The sequence below is a fragment of the Candoia aspera genome, chromosome 1, assembly GCF_035149785.1.
Source record: "Candoia aspera isolate rCanAsp1 chromosome 1, rCanAsp1.hap2, whole genome shotgun sequence".
Taxonomy (NCBI): Eukaryota; Metazoa; Chordata; class Lepidosauria; order Squamata; family Boidae; genus Candoia; species Candoia aspera.
Genome location: NC_086153.1, coordinates 24520911 through 24541480, shown reverse-complemented (window position 1 = coordinate 24541480; position 20570 = coordinate 24520911). Strand labels below are relative to the sequence as shown.

The 20570-nt window shown below is 38.1% G+C and overlaps 1 protein-coding gene across 6 annotated transcripts in view; it reads right to left on the bottom strand.

The window, feature by feature from the left end:
• NCOA1 (nuclear receptor coactivator 1) overlaps nucleotides 1-20570 on the bottom strand; it is a 295660-nt gene that overhangs the window by 101467 nt on the left and 173623 nt on the right. For all 6 annotated transcript variants that reach the window (XM_063300632.1, XM_063300594.1, XM_063300586.1 and 3 more), the window contains one exon: nucleotides 4673-4778. In XM_063300632.1, coding sequence (XP_063156702.1) covers nucleotides 4673-4761 — 89 coding nt within the window. In that variant the 5' untranslated portion in view covers nucleotides 4762-4778. The remainder of the gene's footprint in view (nucleotides 1-4672; nucleotides 4779-20570) is intronic.

Below are 20570 nucleotides of genomic sequence, written 5' to 3'. Positions count from 1 at the left end.
GGATAAACACTAGTGCAAATATGCTTTAAAATTATATATTTTTTAATCTGAAAAAGATAAAGGTTGTGGAAGAAATGGGAAATATTACTTAGGGTCTTATGGATATTTTTGTTCAGGTGAAATTAAGTAAGGTGGGGACAGGGAACCAGTAAAGCAACATATGTGAATTCATTAAGACAGTTAATTAACAACTCATTGCCACTGTTGCTATGGAAATTATAAGCTGTAAGTGATGGAAAAACAAGAAAACTTACTTTTACAAAAATGCCTTATAAGAATACAGTTTCAGTCAGCTACCACCATCAGTAACAAATAAACATATAGACTCCAGCACAGAAGAAAATGGTATATTAGCAGACTGAAATTAGGTCTGACAAACTGTTAAAAATCTCTGCCAATTAATCATACAAATTAATTAAGTGCTTCAGTGAAATGAACTGGCATGGATATGCAAGTGAGTAAAAGAACAGTTTAATGAAGAGAGTACTCTCCTTTAGATGATGCATGCAAACAGAACAGCAGGAGCCATCTTAGAAGATGTACTGTGAAGAAAGTGAAGGAGGAGGAACACATTTGTTAACTAAGGGTTAACTTTTACCCATTCTACTATGTAGTGTTGGGGATGATAAATTAAATGAAAGTCGGGGCTCAATCAGTTAAGAGCCTTACTTGGAAAGGGACTGAACAAGATTGGGCTTAAAGTAGTTTGCCCCCACATTGTCTTCAAACACAAAATCAAAACATATTTGTTACAAATGGAGAGGGATTCTAGATGGTGTCTGTCTGTCCATCTATTTATTTCTTGGAAGGTTGGGATGGGATGGGAGAAGAAAGAGACCTGCATAAAAGATTGGCATTAGCATCAGTAAGGAAGGTCAGTTAAAACTCATAAGCTTTTGCCAAGTACTAATTGACACCAGAGATCTGCATTATTACTTTATTGCTTGAAGGATATCAATGGATTCAATTTAAGTAGCCAAATCTGTTTAATATCTAGTATCCATTCAGGATATATCACATAATCCATTATCTGCAGTTCATACAGCCACTGGGAGTTACAACTTAAGGATTTACATCAGGCATTTCTTAAACCTGAATATTTCTCCAATGAAGGAGATAGAGTCATTTGCTAATCTTCCAAAGCTACTTACATATTATCCTGCTAAATTCCATCTACAGAGTAGTTTTTGTACAACAGAATCAACAGACACAAATCTAATATCACAAATAGCAGTATCCAGAACCAAGTGAGAGAAACTTTTGACTTCCAAGGGATGCTGCTTCTGATCTGAAACTTGTCATTTATCAGTAGAATTGCAAAGGAAGACTACAGTAGGGATAGGGAACTGTTGAACTAGAAGAATCAATCAAGAATTTGATACTATCTATTTAAATTTGATTACCAATAGCTGTTTTCTATTCACTATAGCTATTAATTAACTTACCAGTGTTAGGGTGGCTGGACTGCCACTTCATTGCTGTGGCTGTTGTTACTTTGCTTCACAGAATTGTCACAAGTGCATTTCACTAATTTTATGTATGTATGTATGTATGTATGTATGTATGTATGTATGTATTTCTGCATCATTACATTTATACTGTACCACTGAATCTGGAATGTCTGACAGTATTTTACCATGTTACAATATAATGAAAATAAGTATATAATTACATGATTAACATGAAGAGCTACAAAAAAAGCCCACAAATTGAAAATGATCAAAAAAGCAACAGACACTTTATATAAAATATGATATAATGTAATCCTGCCAACTAATGAACTAAATGAAAGTTTATACCATAATAAATATATTAGTCTGTCAGATGCTGCAAGACTTTGCTTTTTAAATAAGCAATGTAGTTTTGTTCCTTCCTCCTCCTTTTTGATCTTCATTAAAAATTTACAAAATGCATTCAGACTCCCAATTCTACACTCCATTCTCCTTCTGTGTTGTTATTTACACATTATTCCTATGGGCAACTATAGATTTTGTGGCAGAGTGCTGGAAAGCTTTTGGCCCGAGAGATCAGAAAAAATACACACCAGGCATTTCTACAAAAATAAATGTATTTACAGAAAGCACAAAAACATATTTTCATGCTTGTGCATTCACACGCGCTCAGAGAGGACTGGGAGGAAGGCTGTGTAGAAAGGAAACCGAAACTAACAAGCCTAGGCAAAATATCTCTCCAGGGCAATTAAAAGCTTTACCTTATATGGTCATGCCTTTTCACCCCCAAAACTAAGGATACTTAAGTTTGACCTTCTGACTCTGCCAGAGTGATTTGTTACCATAGTAACTTAATGGCTTGCTCCTTGCAAAAAACAAGGAAATGCCAACAGATTTGTTTCCCACTGTTCTCATAGAAGCTGCTGTGGAAATCATTTCACCATTAGAGCAGGTGAAAAAATGTTTTAAAGAAATAACAAACTTCTACTTGGTTCCATCTGAAAAAGAGATGAGGCAGTAAAGTATACTTCACTGGCTTGGCAGGGGCCAACTTGGCTCTACCAGTCTCTCCATCAAAAGCTACTGCACTGACTCATTATCACAATTACTGTATGTAACCAGATGTAGGAATTGTTAATAAGCTGGTTTTCTTCTTCCTCCCATGCTTTTGTTCCTTTTACACTAATGTCTGTAGACTTTGGACTCTTGCATAATTCTTAATTTTTTGGGTTTTGCCTGAGGAGGTATTTTCCTCATAACCTGTCCTGAATTGTGACAGCTTGCTGGTGTAGTCCGCACACACTTTCCTATCCATTATCCATACTTTTAGCAGAACAGACTCTCCTGGGAATGCCATAGAAGTGTTCAGTACTAAAAGAAGGTCTACTTGCAACCTCTATTTTGGCAAGGGATAGAAATAATTTCTGTTCTGCCAGACTTTTAAATACAACCAGTATTAGCATCTACATCTGACAGCAATATTGATTTTATTATTAATCTAAGTGGAATACTGCAGTGTGTATTTGTTTAGCATATTAACAATAACTCTTTCTTCCAGTTTAGCTACTTTTGCTATGTAAAATTTATGTTAAAGATATGGAATATAAATTACATAAGTAAGCAAATGGGTCTATGACTTGCTTGATCTCTGAAGTTGGCTCCCATTGTCAGGAGTTTCTGAACTATCGAAGCAGATGGATGACCAAACAGAAGAGAAAGGAGGCATGTAAATACAGTTATATTGAATTCTGTAAGCTCCTTTTCCTTAGCCTTTACACAGCTCAAAAAAAGCCAATCCAATCCAATCCAATCCAATCCAATCCAATCCAAACCAAACCAAACCAAACCAAACCAAACCAAACCAAACTTCTAGTCATGTAAAAAGAAACCACAGGAATGGGAAAATCTAGCAGGGGAGGCCCTCTCATAAGCCATGATCTGAATATCTATATGAAAGGGGAAAATGTACCCCATTTGCTGTTAGCACCAGTAGCATGGATTTTTTTCAGGATTTCTGGACCAGTATGGTGTGACATATTCCACCATCAGCCATGGAAACTCACTGAGTGACTTTGCACCACTCATTTCTCATTCAGCCCAATCTATCTCACAGGGCTGTCGTCATGGTGATAAAATGAATGGAGGTATCAGTGTATGCTGACTTGTGCTCCTGAAGAAAAAGCAGGATATAAATGTAATAAAGAAATAAATGCCATACTCTATGGAACACTTCTTGGAACAAGTGCTACTTTGCCACAACTTCTTTAAAATAGTTGCTATTTTCTGTTGCCATCTACCACAGTTGCTCCCCAAAACTACATTCCACACAATTTCTCATTCAGAGGAACAACTTTTTCATCAGAGAACTGTAATGAAATATTCTGGAAATATTGATAGTGCAAAGTGGGGTGGCATAGAGGAAGAATGCAATATCTTGTACCATTCCTGAGTAAAATGCTGAAAAAACAGGCAGAACAAAGCTGAATTATCAGGTTTTAAAGCTAAACTGCAAACAGAGCCATTACTGGAACTCTTACACCATGTTAAGAAATTCAAATAGGGAGACTTTCAAATGGTCCAGTACATCTGATCTGATCTGATCTGTTCTGAACTGGTACCAATTTCCTGTGAGTTTTTTAAATACTCAAACTACATTTTAAAAGAAAATATGATATTCACTCAATAAGGGGATTTTTAGCTGACTTCTCCAACAAATGAACTGATTAAGCATCAGTCTTCTAGTTAAAACCTGAGAAGCAAAATATTTCTTTTACTAGTTTATGATAGAAAAATAATCGTCATCTCCTAGTTTTTTTTAAATTACAATACTTAGGGAGATGGCCAATGCCCTCCTAGAAGCTTTCAGATATCCATACAATTTGAAGATGCAATCTATTTTTCTTTTGAATTTACCTGGACTTCAGATTCTGAAACAAGAGAAATATTAACGACCATAAAGTGTGAAGTGTGCTACAAACCCAAATCAATCAATAAGTAAAAACAGCTTCAGTAACAAATTACCAGTTGCTCCCCAAGAGAGAAGACAAACAGATGGAGAGTTGTGTTCCATCTTCCACAAACAAACAGCCAAACACTGGTGGGATGTGTGAACTTATCTGAAGGGATAAAATCTGCTCCCATCTGCTCGTGCAGAAAAAGAGTGCCAGAAAGCAGAACAACTCCTCCATCCTAGAAGAATAATCCCATAAAATTGTACTTACCTCTGGACCAGAGTGTCACATGGTGACCCCTTCCTCTTCTGAGAATCTGGGTTCCCCGGGTCCGTAGAATTGTTCCCAAGGCCACTCATATTGAGTCAGTTCTCACCTGAGAAAGAAGCAAAGAACAACACCAAGAAATGACACAGGTTAAAGTGATGGAAAATAGGGAATGGCTTACCAACAACAGCTTCAGGAAGCAAGGCTCAAGTGACCTGTTAAAAGGGGGAAAGATGAGAGCCAGTGTGGTCTAGTGGTTAAGGTTCTGGGCTAGAAACCAGGAGTCTGTGAGTTCTAGTCCCACCTTAGGCATGAAAGCTGGCTGGGTGACCTTGGGCCAGTCACTCTCTCTCTCAGCCCAACTTGGTGCAATGTAGACTAGTCTCCTCGTGGTGCACCCCGGGCAATGTGACTTGTCACGGCTAAATAGTCTACACATCTGACTGCTGGACCTCACAAGGGTTTCCCAGCAAGAAAAAAGCAGCATGAACACCAAACTGCTATGCCATACGATTAAAAAAAAAAGGGGGGGGGAATCACCTAGCGGCTTCCTTTCTCTTTCAAAAAATCACAAAACCGTGTCCTGACATTCAATCAACTTTAAATCAATTCTACCATATATCATTTGCTTTGCTTTACTTGGCCAGCTATTAGCATCATTGGTCCCATCTGGAAACTGCGCACACAAAAAAGAATAGTTTCAGTCCCAACGGGGCTAGGAAGCAGTATGAATAATGCATAGTAGCTTGTAGCACAGCCTTATACACTACCTACTCAGAAGTCAATCCTAGTCTTAATCTTACTCCCAGGAAACTTTGCATAGGATTACACACCAGCTTTTTCACTCTTTAATCAATTTAAAATTTATTTAGTATTTGAGAGTTCAAATAGATGTTACGCACTAAAGAATCTAAGGAAACTTCACTTTATTCTTCTTAGATGTTATGCAATATTGATAGAAAAGATTTGGAGTGAGATATTGGGGAGGGATTTAACCCTTTTAAAACCATTAAATTGTCATGATTTGCAAATAAAGATTACCAGATTCGAGAAACTGTGGTATGTCAAACCTACCTTATTTTTACATAAGACTTAATGTTCTCAACATGCAATCTTCTGGAGGTGATTTTATATATTAAATGCAGTTTTGAAAAAGAAATTATTCTAATGCATTGGATCCCTTTAACTATTTACTAGAAGATTAATATTTCATTTAAGTATTTTAAGTTAATGTTTCTTCCGATTTCTCCTTCAGGGCTACCAATAGCCAAATATATTTGATGCTAAAAACATCAAGTTAACATTCAAAGTAGCCAGAGTTTGTAAATCAGTATTTTGAAGAGATTAAACTGGTGTCTTTTAGTAATCAACCATATATTTATTTCCAGCTTGGATTTTAAGAAGATCCATTGGATTCAAAGGGCAGATTGATACTATCAAAACTGTGTAGGTAGAATAATTAAATATACAACATTTAAATCACTTAACCAATTCAAAATGATTCTTCGAGCATTTTTGCTAAGATTTGAATCTCTGTTATTAAGATGAAAGCATCTGTTGAGAGCCAGAGATTGTTTTAGCAATATTACCATCACAAATCAATAGAAACCACACCCTTGTGCCAATTGCAATGGAAACAATGGTCAGCTGTCCTAATTTATAAGGACCACAGTCAAGAAGAGGAGGACTACTGGTCTGGAAACAGCCCCCCAACTAATGACTACAGATCTAATTTTATTCCTCCTTCCTGGCATATCTAAAGGCTCACATGATGCCAAAAGAAACATAATCCACCATGGGGGAGAATGCTGGCTCTTTCAAAACCCCCAAACTGCAAAACTCATTAGCTGTAGATACGAGAACTATATGCTTCCATTATAGACCTCCCTTCATTTTCCATCCACTTCCTTCAAAGCCCTCCAATTGCTTAAACTGCTACTTTACATTCAGCCCTGGTCCTGCTTCAACAAAACAAAACTAACTTCCATTTGCAGCAATTATTATGCCAATGTGAAAACCTTTGACTTTGAATCATGCTGGCTTGAACAATAATTCACAAAACTCTTGAAACATCATTAACAAAATCTGGGTCTTTGTTCAAAAGTTTTTTTGCAGGGTCAGGCCAAAAAAACAACAACGTATTTCTTACCTCTTTGAGTTTCACTCAAGGAGAATACAAGAAGGTGGTGACCTTGAGAATATGTCTAATGAAGTAAAAGGGGGGTATGGATAGAATCACAGGTTTAGCTGAGATCTCTGGTTTTATTTAGCCTGTTCATTAAATACAGCCAGGTATTTGTTTTTTCTTTTTTAATTGTAAACCCAGTTTATTTTTGCAACAGCCTTTGCCAAAGCTGACAAACCAAATACAATTTAAACTATCCTAAAAATAACTCTGATGGCTCAGCTGGAAAAATGAATTGCCTGACTCTAAAGGTGATTCTTACTGCATGAATGGTGGGAGTGAGGCAAAGGAATATTTGCAATTTTGCATATTAACAAACTGTTCTGTCCTTGTTCCAAAATTCCCTGTTTCTATGATCTAGGATTTTGTCTTGCTCACTGGAAATGGGAATGAGATGGGAGAGGGCAACCAGCTATTTATTTATATTTGGGGAGATGGGAAAGGAATGAATAACAAGGAATCCTGAAATGCTTTGCCCTATTGGCTGAAACAATATTTTGTCTGGCAAAAGGAGAACCAGAACATCTAGTAGAAGAGTATTTGACAGACACAGCTGGCATATGGATGTGGAAGAGTTGGGATCTGCTCAACTTTAAGACTAAAAGCCACCTTACAGGGCTACCTCTGGACAGGCACAGCCAAGAGGAGCTATGGAAATGAGAAGAGAAAGGCAGTAGATGAATGGTGGGATATTTTGCATAATGAACCCCAAAGTGCACAAAGGTATGAATGTAGGCTCTGCTCACCAATTAGAATAATGTGTTTTTACAGTCCTGTTCAGGAGCCATGCACAGAAGTAAACCAATCAAAGTGACGTAACTAAGAGACTTTTTTCCTCCATATACTCCAATTTGCTTTCCTCTAACACAGTCAACTGCAGAAATTCTAAGGACAGGAGTGAAAAGGGAATGAATCCATTTTTCTGGGCTCATCTGCTCCTTCTCCTTGCACATACCCGTGGAGCAGCCAGAATTGTGCAAAGGCATTGCTTTGAACAAATGAGTCCTACTCAAGTGTTTCAGTCAGGAAAACTCCTGTAGTTGTTGAGTCACTAGAATTGACAGCCAACAGTCTTTTCTCAAGTGTTTCTCTCTGAGACCCTTGAAACTAGTTGCACAGAAACCTATCAGCAACAAATCAGAAGAAATGGGTAGAATCTATAGGAAGCGAGAAGTCAAATTACGTAGCTGCTACTAAAACAACAGATGCTTAAGTTCTTTTCTCAACAGTTGTTATTTATTGTTCTGACAGCTGTCATCCAAATGCTTCCCATCTGAGCAAATGCAGGCAAAATCCCAATATGAAGTGGTCAAGAGTACATTTAGCAAACCAAGATGTTTGAAGCATTTCTCTCCTTCCTATCCTGCAAACTTGGGACTTCTCTATTTTTTTTAACTTTTGCAGATTACAAAATAGTGAAACCACCTGTTGATGCAGAGAGGAAATAATGAATCATTAAGTAAACTAGTCAACTGAGCCAGAAATTGCAAGACTGTGATTTGATTTTGTAAGTGAAATTTTCTGTCTTTGACTTCTCATTTGAAGGAAAGTGTCAACAGTCCATGTCAAGCCAGCCCCACCCACCCATTACCAGCCAAAAAAAACAAGGACAACATCACCTGGGGGCACAGTGGGGAAAGGGCAGGAATCCAGAGATCCCTCTGTCACTGAATGGGCAAGAAGCACATGCCTCTATGCCAAACTCTGCTTGTGTTTTCATCTCACCTGTTTATCTCTAGCAACTCACTCTAACAACAGGATAATGCAGACCGCCTTACACAAAACCTGACACTGACTCTTGACTGGCACTTCCCAAATCATTTCCTTGTTGTGGCCTGACTGTTAACAGCAAGCTCCTGATTATCATGAAAACAAGTTTCTACAATTCCTTAAGGAGCACTGAGTTTATCTTCCTTCAGGCTGAGCATTATGGATATATGATGACAGATGGAACTACCAGCATCATGTAGCACAATACCTAGGAAAAACAGTCTGTAAGACAGTAACTGAATATGCATGTTGTGTTAACTGCCCCAAAAAATGTAAATGTAAGTTACTTACTGAAGAACATGGCTAGAGTTCTCCTACTTTTACAGAGCATTTACATGCAAGCCTTCCCACCATTAAACACAGCCATGAAGATAATATTTATTCTATTATTATGGTAGATTGCACAGTCAGCCAGATGTTTAGACTGGATTTGGCATTTTTGTCCACCTACTTCCCAAGGACCTGGGACAGGCAGATGTTGTTGTTTAATAATATTAAAGGTGTCATCGCAGGATGTAAGCTGTTCCAATGAAAGCTGCCTTTTGAAATTGACTGATGGTGATTTGTCAATGCCGATGGTGTTCAAGTGGTGTTCCAGATGTTTTGGAATTGTGTTGTGATGGCAATCTGCCAAATCACTCATCCAAATGGGCTTCAAGAAATTTGGGTAAATAGCGAAGCAGCCAACTATAATTGTTTATCTGGATATGCAAGAGCACTTTTTTCCTCCAAAAGGCAATATGGATTATGTCTCATCTGATACCTCCCTAAATGTCAGTAGTGAACCTCTCTGTATTTGTAGTACAGACACCCAGTAAAGACCTGTTCAAGCCTGTACATCTTTTTTTTTTCCTGAAGCAGCTATAGGTTACTGTGTTATGGTGGTTACTATGAAATCCACTGAGGCATTGAATAATATTAGAATAAGATCAATTTATTACAATGCAGGTAGTCCTTTAATTTCATCATTACAGACACTTCCTGAAAGATTTAAACAACAGCAAAAAGATAATTTTGCCTCTCATTGCCATGGGGTAAAACAACCTCAAATGATTTGCAAGATTTTCTCAAGAGCAGATTGTGCTTGACAGCTGTCAACTAGAGAAACCACCCAAAAGCACCCCAGATAAGAACCTTGAATCTTCCCTCACCCCCTTTCTTTCCAGAGGAACTTGAGGCTTAATTGACTGGCATTTACCAAGCACTTAAGAGCCACTTGGGGGTGGTTGCTACAGGGAGTGAGAACTATGAATATTACTAGCTGCCAAGCTAGTGCTGACAGACAAACCTTGCCTAAGCAGTTTGGCAGGATGCACTCAGGTTTTACATATTTCAATTACCTATGAATGGCAATCACCTATTTTGTATAGTAATTTGTTCTCCAGGAAAACTCTTCATCTTTCATGCCCAAGTGATGTGCAATCTACTTTAGCAATTTGCTACTAATCCCAAAAAAAGAAAGAAAAAACACCCTGAGCTACATCTTTAGAACTTTTGGGTCTGGTAGACCCTGGAAGAATATGAACATCTGATTTGAAAATTAATTTTAAAACAAGAGGAGACCATAACTTTCATTCTAGAATAATCCTCAGGTAGGAGTGGAATGGAATTTACTTAAGTAAAATGAGTCCACAACCAAACAGTTTCAATTGACACACTGCACTTAAAGGAACAAGATCCATTTCATTCTTAAGATTGCAAAATACAAAGAGGGATTATTAACTACTAACTATAATAATTAGATGGGTTGTTCATAAACAACATAATCCATAATCCAAAGTATCAGAGGCTGGAAGAAGAACAAAGTCTGGGTTAGCATCTTCGTGTTTTACTTGTGAGGCAACCAATTAGCCAGTATTGAAAACAGAATGCTGGAATATAACTCAGTAGATCTTGTGTCCTTAAAGTAATCAATTACCAAAACACAAGAAATATTTGTAAATGTGACCAGCTACATGGAAGCTTTTGAGCTCTGTATGATTACAATACATATCCAGCACCAGCACTATACCAACTCACCCCAACCACTTTAGATTACCAGATTTTTACTGCTCACCAAACAACTATTGTGCTAGCTGAGGCTTCTTCAGGTGGACATCCATAACTGGAACACCACACTGAAAGTATTGTGGTCCTTTATCCACCTGTTTCACTTCTGATGGCACAAAAGATGGAACTGATTCTCAGACATTACGCTCAGTGTACTGGTTGTGTATATACACTCTCCTAATTCCATACTTACAAACCTTAGGCCCACTGAAAAAATCTAAAAGAGGGACATGCCACCAAGAATGCAAAGGAACCACCAGTCATTTCTGTGATCTTGCAATGCTCATATACAGTATTTATTTATTTATCATACTTTTATCACCGCCCATCTCCCTCATATGGGGGACTCTGGGTGGTATGTCAATTCAGATACGTCCTGCTAAAATACTTATCTCATATATTCCCCTAGAAGGTGACTACTCACCATTCCCGTATCAGAGACTCAGTGTCTCCAAAACTATAACTGTTTTACATAATGTCATTAAAAGTATCTGCCCAGCTGAAAATCAAAAACTGAATAGAGGTGACCACTAAAATATTATGGCATGAGAAGATAATGAGGTCAGAGAACAAACGTCCGAACACCAACTTAGAACTTCAGCATTAATAGTTATAATTCTCTGTCTGCATGTTTTCTTTACACTAGAGTGTTTTGTTTTTGAAGTCAACTTTTTAACTGGTAGCTCACAGAAATCACACAGGCAAAAGGGATGGGAAGCCTGCAGCTAGACAATAAGTCATCAGATGAAGTCAGCATGCACAGATGAAAACCCTGCCTTTCATGGCATTAGGGTGCGCTGCCTCAGCTGTATGTTCAGGACACCAGGAACGACTGCCAAGCTCATGATGTCTGGCTGGCTTTTGTTTCTACGCTCTCAGGACCAAAGGTTGGAGGGTGTGTACGTGCACGATACTTTACAGAGTAATGGAAGCTTTTAAGAAAGGTGAGTGAAAGAAAAATCCTTGCCCCAAGATGTTTACAATCCAAAGCACTGGAACTGAGAAAGCAGAGAGAGAGAGCAGCAAAATACGAATTTGAGCAAATGAGGGTAAGTAAGCATAGGCTTAAAGTATATTATTTCTGTCAAAGTTTCTCCAACTATCGGCACATGTTCTCACTTTTTGACATGAAGGGTCTTCTAGTTCCTGCAGCATTACAGATCTCTTTATTATTAAGAGGTATGTTTTAAACATACCCAGAGAGATTGCAGCATGTAGTCAACCTTGTCTGATCTGATAAAGTGAGGTAGGGTCGTAGCTGGTTATTATTTGGATAAGAGACCACCAGGAAATACCAGAGCTGTAGGCCAGACTGAGGAACTGAAAACACATTACAGAAGAAGGCAATGGCCAACCTCTTCCAAACTGTATCCAAGAAAACTACACAGATGTTTTCCAGTAGTTTCCAGGTGTCCAACCTTTATCTTTTTATCTGAAATACAGTCCCATGAACTTTAGACCTTCAGTCGGAGTCCCAGGCTAAGGTGGCAGCAATTTTGTTTCTGCTTTACCTCGACTTTCCCCCTCAAGCTGACATTGCTCTGAATCTAAGGGACATTAAAAGAACCAGCAATTAATGGACACCATGTTGAGTGAAACTATTTACATATAATTTATGTTTACTTTTTCCAATAAAGCTTTTTCATACACTGAGCCTGACCATTCACTCTCTCTAATTGGAAGCAGATGCTAAGCTGAGATCTTTTCCAGGTTGTTTAATATACATAAAGGGTGTCATCTTGTCACTCAATCACCAAACGTCCCTCTACTACAGCTGTTGCACATTGTTCAAGGCAGTCTTCTGGGAGGTTTGATAATACCGTGAAAAGTTACACAGTGCTCAGAGAGTCTCCAGAAAAGAGAACATAATGAGGTACAAACACTTAATGGTCCCCCAAATCACTGGCATCAATAAAATGAGTGAAGAATCATCAGGAAAGAAACACTTTGAATCTCACTGGATTCTGGACTGGCTTTTTACAAGCAAAGCTCATTGTTTCTAGGTAAGTGTAGACAATAAATGATACATCTCTTCACTAGGAACCAAAGCCAAAACCACTTTTTTGTATAAAAACTAGAACCTAGCAATACACATCCTGTGGATGCTGCTCTTAAAATCAGGTCAACATTAGCACATTGAAGCTATTTTGGATTGCAAATAAAGGGCACATCCAATAAGCAAGCACAAACTGTCACTGTGACATTTATGGAGCACAAAAAGGGAAAAAAAAGAAAAAGATAAATATATTTTGATCAACCACCAAGTTCTACAAATGAACAAACTGGTTGCCTAATAGCAGCCCTTGCAGTCAGTGCTGCATAGAACCATTTTGCATTTAGGACTTCATGAAGCATTATAAAGCCACAGAGACTCATAGTTAACACTATCTTAGTTTCCCAATGAAATATCAAAGGTATTTTTCAATGCAGAATTGCATTCCTGTTTCTGAAGCAGCTGATTTCTGGTGATAAAAAACAGCCATTTGTTTATTATTCCATTTATTTTATTGCATTTTTACTGTCAGGAAAGAAGAGAGATGTTTGTAAGTTCTCTTATCTCACATGCTCAAATAACTTGACTGCCCGATGCACGTTGATTGAAGGGGTGGGGAATGTGGGAGGCAACAGGTATTGTACTTCAAGCAGCAAAACACTTTGGGCCAAACATTCATTCATTTTAAGCAGGACTTTAATTCTATTAAAAGTGCAGTGGTTTCTGAGTGGTTCTTTTGTAGAATTTTAGACTAAATTTATACTGGGGAGGGGAAGGGGCAGCATAATTCCAGATCATTCTGTCTAGTCAATGACAAGGAGACTGCAGAATTTATCCTTTCTTACCGCTTTTTACTGATTGCAGCTAAGAGACCTGCAATTAATAATCACTGAATTGGTCTTTTGCCTTGTTGTTGTTGTTGTTGTTGTTACATCAGAGGGGGCTGTATTCAAAGACATCCTCATGGAAAGAAATCAGCAACAGCGATTTCTTAATTACATATTTTCTCTTAGAAAAAAAATGGTTGAACAAGGTTTAGTAGTGAGTAAACAGAGAGTCTAGGGGAATACTGTGTAATTCTTGCACAACAGAGTAACTTATTCTAGCAAGGTGGAACTTCTGCTTTAATCCTAGGACTTACAAAAAACACGCCTCAGCAGTATTTGAGATCTACTGTGGAAATACCCAGTGTTATCCACTAATATGAACCTCTTTATATTTTAAGGGGGTCTTCTATAATACTTATGAAATCATGTACATTCAAATCTGTTCCTTTCCTTCTGCATCTTGCCAAAGTATTTCATTACTATAATTGTGCTTACAGAGATGAAACTTTATTTAAAAATCGGAAAGGAGTATGAAAAAACCCACATTTTTTGTTAATAGAGAAATTTCTCCCTCCTTCTCCACCCTGACTGATTTTGCAAATGGCAATCTCCTCCATGGTTGCATAGCTGCACCTTCTTTTCCCACTACTGGCAGCATCTTGCATCAATATGGAATTTGTTCAAACTAACGCATCTTATCTAATCTGCGGCTTTCATATAAGCACAGCAATATTCTTTCCAAAACTCAAGCAGTCATTATTCCTGCAAACACCCCAGTCCTGCAAGGCCAGAAGTGGGGAGAACAACAGTAAGAGCAATTGCTCAGACCCTCATATGGAGGGGAGCCCACAGTTCACTATCTGAAATAATCAGATGGGTTTATATTTTTCATTCAAAGAAATAACATTAATGAGTTAAATATAATCCCAATAATTTAATATAATCCCAATTGTATTTTGGGTTATTGAGTTCAATGGAAAGAACAAAAAAAAATTACATTGACATACAATGTTGTTCTGGGGCCTTCTGTACCTGGGAATTTACCATCTTTGATCCTGGATGGGGTTGCACTACCCCAAACAGACCCAGTGCGCAATTTGGGGGTTCTTCTGGACTCATGACTCCTTCTCAAAGAGCAGGTAGCAGTTGTGCCCAGAAGGGCTTTTGCACAGCTTCATGTTGTGCACCAGTTGCACCCATTCCTAGATTGGGAGGCTCTATTCACAGTCGTTTATGCACTAGTCACCTCCCAGATGGACTACTGTGATGCACTATACATGGGGCTTGAAGAGTATCTGGAAGTTTCAACTGGTGCAAAAAGTGATGGCGCAGTTATGTGTGCTTCAAGAACTGCACGTCACACCTCTGCTTTGCAAGCTATATGGGTTACAAGTTTGCTTCTGGGTTCAATTCAAGCTGCTGGTTTTGACCTTTAAAGCCCTACATGGCATGGGACCAGGTTGAGGGACTGCCTCTTCCCAGTGACATCTACCTGTCCCATCAGGTCTGGCAAGAGAGGCAGGTTGCAGGTCCTGTCAGCTAGGGAATTACATCTGCCGAGTCCTAGGAGGAAAGCCTTTTCTGCTGTAGCCCCCACCCTGTGAAACTTCATTCCCTCTGAGGTGAAGCTAGCCCCAACCCTGTTGGCCTTCCAGAAGGCACTCAAAACATGTTTTTTTCAATGAGCTTGGGGATCCCACGGTAGATGGAGGCTGTTGGATGGTTATGTGATTGTTAACCAATGAACTCTCTGTATGCTGGCCGCCATTTTCTTTTTCACTTTGTTTTTATTTTTAATTTAATTTGTGGTTTTATTGGTTTTTATGTATTTTACTTTTATATATTTCGTTTTATTATGTATGCTGCCCAGAGTCACTGTGTGAGATGGGCAGCTATACAAATATGACAAATAAATAAATAAATAAATAGCTTCCCACTTTTGCTTGAACACATTGAGTGAAAGGTATCTCACCATCTCTTGAAACAGTCTTTTTCTTGTTAAAACAAAGTACACCCACCTCTTTCAAACTGTTTTCATATGACTTAGTTTCCAGTCCCTATTGCCCTCTTTTGTCTCATTTCATTTTTAATAAGCTCCGTTTAACATGTGGTGGCAAGAACAGGACATAGTACTTGGGTTGGTGTCTGATTAACCCAGAATAAAGTGAAGCTATTCAGATGATTAGGAAATTATACTTCTCTTGATACAACTTACAACTGCACTTGCTTTTTGTGGCTGCCATGAAACACTGATGAGTCATATTCAGCTTATGTTCAATTACAGCTCATATGTATTTCATTTCTTTTTCCCAAGTGAATAAATTATTTTATGTCTAGCCACTTCAGCCTAGCATGATAGTTTTGATGTTTGCTTTTTAGGTTCTTTCATTCTCCAGAATATTAATGACCTCACCTGATTTTCTGACATCTGAAAAAGTGGTAAGTATTGTCCGTATTGCCTGACCATTACACATACTGTCTCACGTGGGTGTGCAAGGTTTTTCAAAGTTGAACTTTCTCAAGTTCAAAACACACTGCTTGGAGTTTGAAATACCCTGTTTCAAGTTTGAAATGGACTACTTTGACTATTTTTGGAACTGTTTCAGCAGAGCTGCTGCTAGCTTGAAGCACTACCAGAATAAATAAAACAGCTGTTTTGCAAACAAAAAGGGCATTTTAAACTTGAAATTGGTTGTTTAAAATCTGAAAAGGTTCCAATTCAAAATGTTTTCCACAGTTCTTGCATCACAGACATTGTACTGATATACAATTGTGTGGAAAGAGGAAATATATATATTGAAAAGTTGCACAAATTACTTGCGAGATAGTATTAACTATAATGCAGTGAGATGAAATCTCCAGATAAATGTTCTGGTGAAAAAATAGCTATACGGTATATATAAAACATCTCACAAATCCTGGCTACTTAGTATAATTAAATTCTAAATTCAAGCCTTTTTAAAAACAGGTGGTTACCGTATGCTATTTGAGGGTCACTTTTTAATGGCCTCAAATTTGTATAAGCTGATGAAGATCATTTCAATACTTCAGATGCAGACAACAATACATATGTACACTTGTCCTTTGTGCCCTGACCAATGCACATTTGAGGACCTCATGACAGCGCGACAGAACACAATTAATGTTGCCAGTTTCTGGGCAAGATCTGTTTAACTTTTATATATTTTATATTTTAAATTCTATGTTTTACAGTATGCCTTATTTTAATTGTGATGCTTCTGACACGAATAAATAAATAAATTTCAGTACTTTATCTGAGGAACCAGGTCACCTTAGTTTCAATTTCCTTTTTCTCAAATTTTATGTGAACTGCCTCCCCTTTACAGATTTAACAATGAATGTGAACTCAACACAGACCAGCAAGAAATTATAGCTTTTCAAAGAGTACCTGGTATATTTGTTGTACTGTATTCTTATTTTAGATATACATATATACTACATTAAATTAAACTTCAAATTGAAAAAGAGAGCAATTTGCCTCTTGTAATGTCACCAATCCTGATACCAATCCTTATATCTACAGGTATCTTACTCTTCCAGCAAAACAAAAGAATCTTTTCTAAGGTAAATGCTCTTTTGGAAGAAAAGAAAGGCCCAATGGTGTAGCAGTGGTTAGAGAGCCACTGTAACCTCCAAAGGGCCAGCAGAACAGCAGTGATGAAACTCCCCTTTCTGGAAATGCCTATAGAGCAGCTGTACTTGCTTCTAAGGTTGACTTACCCTTGCACGTCATTTTTACACCCTTGGGAAAAGATGCTTCTATCCTGATGGAGCTAATTTGAATTTTCTGAAATTAAATAAATAGCATTTTTAAATGATATGACCAAAGTAAACTAGAAAGCCTTTGCCAGAGAGATAAAATGGAATTTAATACACATGTCATAACCCAGAGCAATCTACTCACAAAGCAGAACACCAAGATGTATAGATATATTGCAAAATTGCCTCTGATGAATGGCTTTTTGGCCCAAAATTTACTAGCCAATTCCACTGATCACTCCAGCTCAGCGCGTTCAAAGTGTTAAGGCAAATTATATTGCAAACTCAGTTTGAGAGCGCCAGGGGCCCGATGGCTATGTGACTCATATTAGAATTATAAATGCAATGGCATTTTAAACATTACACACTCCTGGGGCTGGACCAGAGTGGAAAGCCATGAAAAACTGCTTTGACAATGCTTTGCAGATGTTTCCTTAACACTGCTTTTTATGCTTTCCAGGTGTAATTTCAGATCATATCAAAGTGCCTTTCTACCAAGTGAATTAGACCCCCAGGTATGCTCAAATCTCATTTGTGTACTCAGTTGTAACCCTCTGCTGCTCTCCTTGAATTGTTCCACTTAAGTTTTGCACACGCAGTCAGAGCAACTTTACCCTTATTTTCCTTTGATCACATGCCTGTAAAAAAATGCTGGGAAGATGATAATCTGATAACAAGGTGAAAAGACACAAGAATGCTATTGGAGAACAGAATGGTAGGTAAAGGAGACTCCTTTTCAAAGAGGAAAGTCAGTGTTAGGTTTGTAATATTTAAGTAGTGCATCACTTCACTAATTTTTATCTTTTTGCCAGCGATCTGAACTTGGAAAACTAGCAGTGCCAATGAACTCCTTTTCTAAGGCCAACACACAAATAAAGATACAATGGTCAGCTACACAGAGATGACCCTATGGAAGGAATAGTTTGCTGCTCAGCAGCAAAAACCTGGGCCTAATCCACTTGCAACTAAAGGGTGCCCCCTGATTCGTTGTCCCACAGAATGACAATTATAAAGATGGCAATATATGTGTATACCAGAAGCATTCTCTTCCACAGGAAGCTGGTTTTACTGTTGTCTATCCCCAAGGAAACTGTCAAGTTGATACCTTTGTATGACATGCAGAAGAAACTCATTGTACTCCATTTATGTTGGAGGAAACCTCTCTTCCACATGACAAATACAGGCCCAAAGCTGTCTCTATTGGGAATACTTCCATTTTAGAGTATAACTGCAGCACAGGGGACATTTTCTTCAGGAAGAGTTGCTGCGCAGGAGGGGAAAGTCTAACCTTTATTTACTGAATCCAGCTGAATCCTTGAAAAATCACATGCTAACATGACCACTATTAGCAGCTTAGGCTTTAAAAAAGTCTCTATTAGATCTAAAGAAGGTATTATATAATTCCCGAGGCATTTTCTGCATATGTCTATTTGTGTGAAAGAGAACGAGCCTGAATGAATGAACAGCTTGTGTGGCATTAGGAAAGCATGTTGGGAGCTACTTGCCCACAGTGGGTAACCCCAGCCACTGATGGCATGCATAAGATATTCTTGTTTCAAGCCAACTTGACCCTTAGTTTAAAATAGTTTTCCCATATTTAATCTGGATAATACTTTTGGTTTCTCTTCTTGTCTTTAATAGACTATCCCATATTTTCTTTATTTTATTTCCCTGCTTTTCTCTGTTCTAAATACATTGTAAAAGACTCATGCACAATTTCACTGATTTCTGCTTCTTTTCCATAGGTCTCAGTATTTGGTTTACTGGGTTATATCAAGGAGTAAGAAAATTATCCTCTTTCAAAGCATGCAACAGAGAACATATATTCTGACAATCTTCAACGTAACAGCTGGGGAGCAAAAGGACTTGTTGCTGCTTCCCATAAATGCCCTCCCAGGTAGATATTTTGCTACCACATGCTGTGGCATAAGAGGCCAACGTGATAACTAGTACTACAGAAAGAGCAACGTCTTTCACTCTGTCCTGCTGCTTGGGATATATTTCAAGTTTCTCTCAAATTTATGAAATTTTGACTTTAGGCTTGTAAATCAAAGCCAAGGATGATAGAACTCAATTGCTAACAACATTCTGTATAATCCACTGCTTTATTTGTCTTTTTAAAGATCTTGAGTCTACCATGGGAGGTCTGATTATACTTGCAACATATTCCAGTGGTTAGTTGGAACAGAAACATGGGGGCAGGAGATACAACCATAAAGCAATCAAGAATGTGAGACAGCCGTCCCAGGATCTGCCACCTACTTCATAGCAGCTGCTTGGGACAGCAAACTGCAGCAGTCCTCAGACCCTGATCTCCAAATGTTTTAAGGTAAGAGAAATTATAAGAGCTATGGCTACAGTGGTGTCAACAGTAAACCTTGGTAACAGCGTCTCATAAATGCCATGACCTACTTGCACACCAATGTCTGATGCATGCATATAGGTCTTGGTGTTTGTGCCATCACATATGATGTCATCACACGTTTTATCCTGTGTGTCTGCCCCCCTCCCTGCAATATGTCCTTCCTTGCCACCACCCCCAGACACCCATACTTGGCTATTTGAAATTCCAACTCTATGCCAGCTCATTACATCATTACTATTAACACTGTGACATTTTCATTCCAATGTAAATTGACCCAAGCCCTTGATTATATCAACTTCTGATTATCTAAATATGTTTTTAATGTGCTCTAGGTTATTTGGATAAGTGGTGCTGCACACTATCTGAAAGAAGAATTCACACTTGTTCCTCTTCTGCTAAGGACTGGATGTAACCATGGCAACCACTAGCAAGCACTGCCGTTTTCCCTCGGATTACTTTCTGGATCGAACATTGCATCATCAAAGTAGTTATCAAATTCTGATAAGAAATTTAGGGCTAACTAGTACTCTTTTCTCCCTTCCCTTTTCCTCAATCATCAATATATGTCAAGCCGTCTGCAATATGCCCTTGAATGAAATATCTGGCAAAAATACACCATGATTTCCACTGCATTAACAGGATATATCAATGCATTAAAGTTAGATGTTAGCTCTCGGAAGGAAGGAGGCAGGTGTGTAGAGCAGGGTGAACACAAAGCTATGAGTGACTCACAGTAGTGTGAAGGTGCAAAAATCAAATGCATCTAATAGCAACTAAGGACAAGCATACAGAGGGGGCCCAGCAGTTGCTTCTTCTTCCCCCTGCAATACGTTGAGGTTCAAAAATGGGGTAGGGAAGGTTGCTATTTACCAGAATGTATAATATATAATACAAAATAAAATAAAATAAAATAAAATATAAATATAAATATA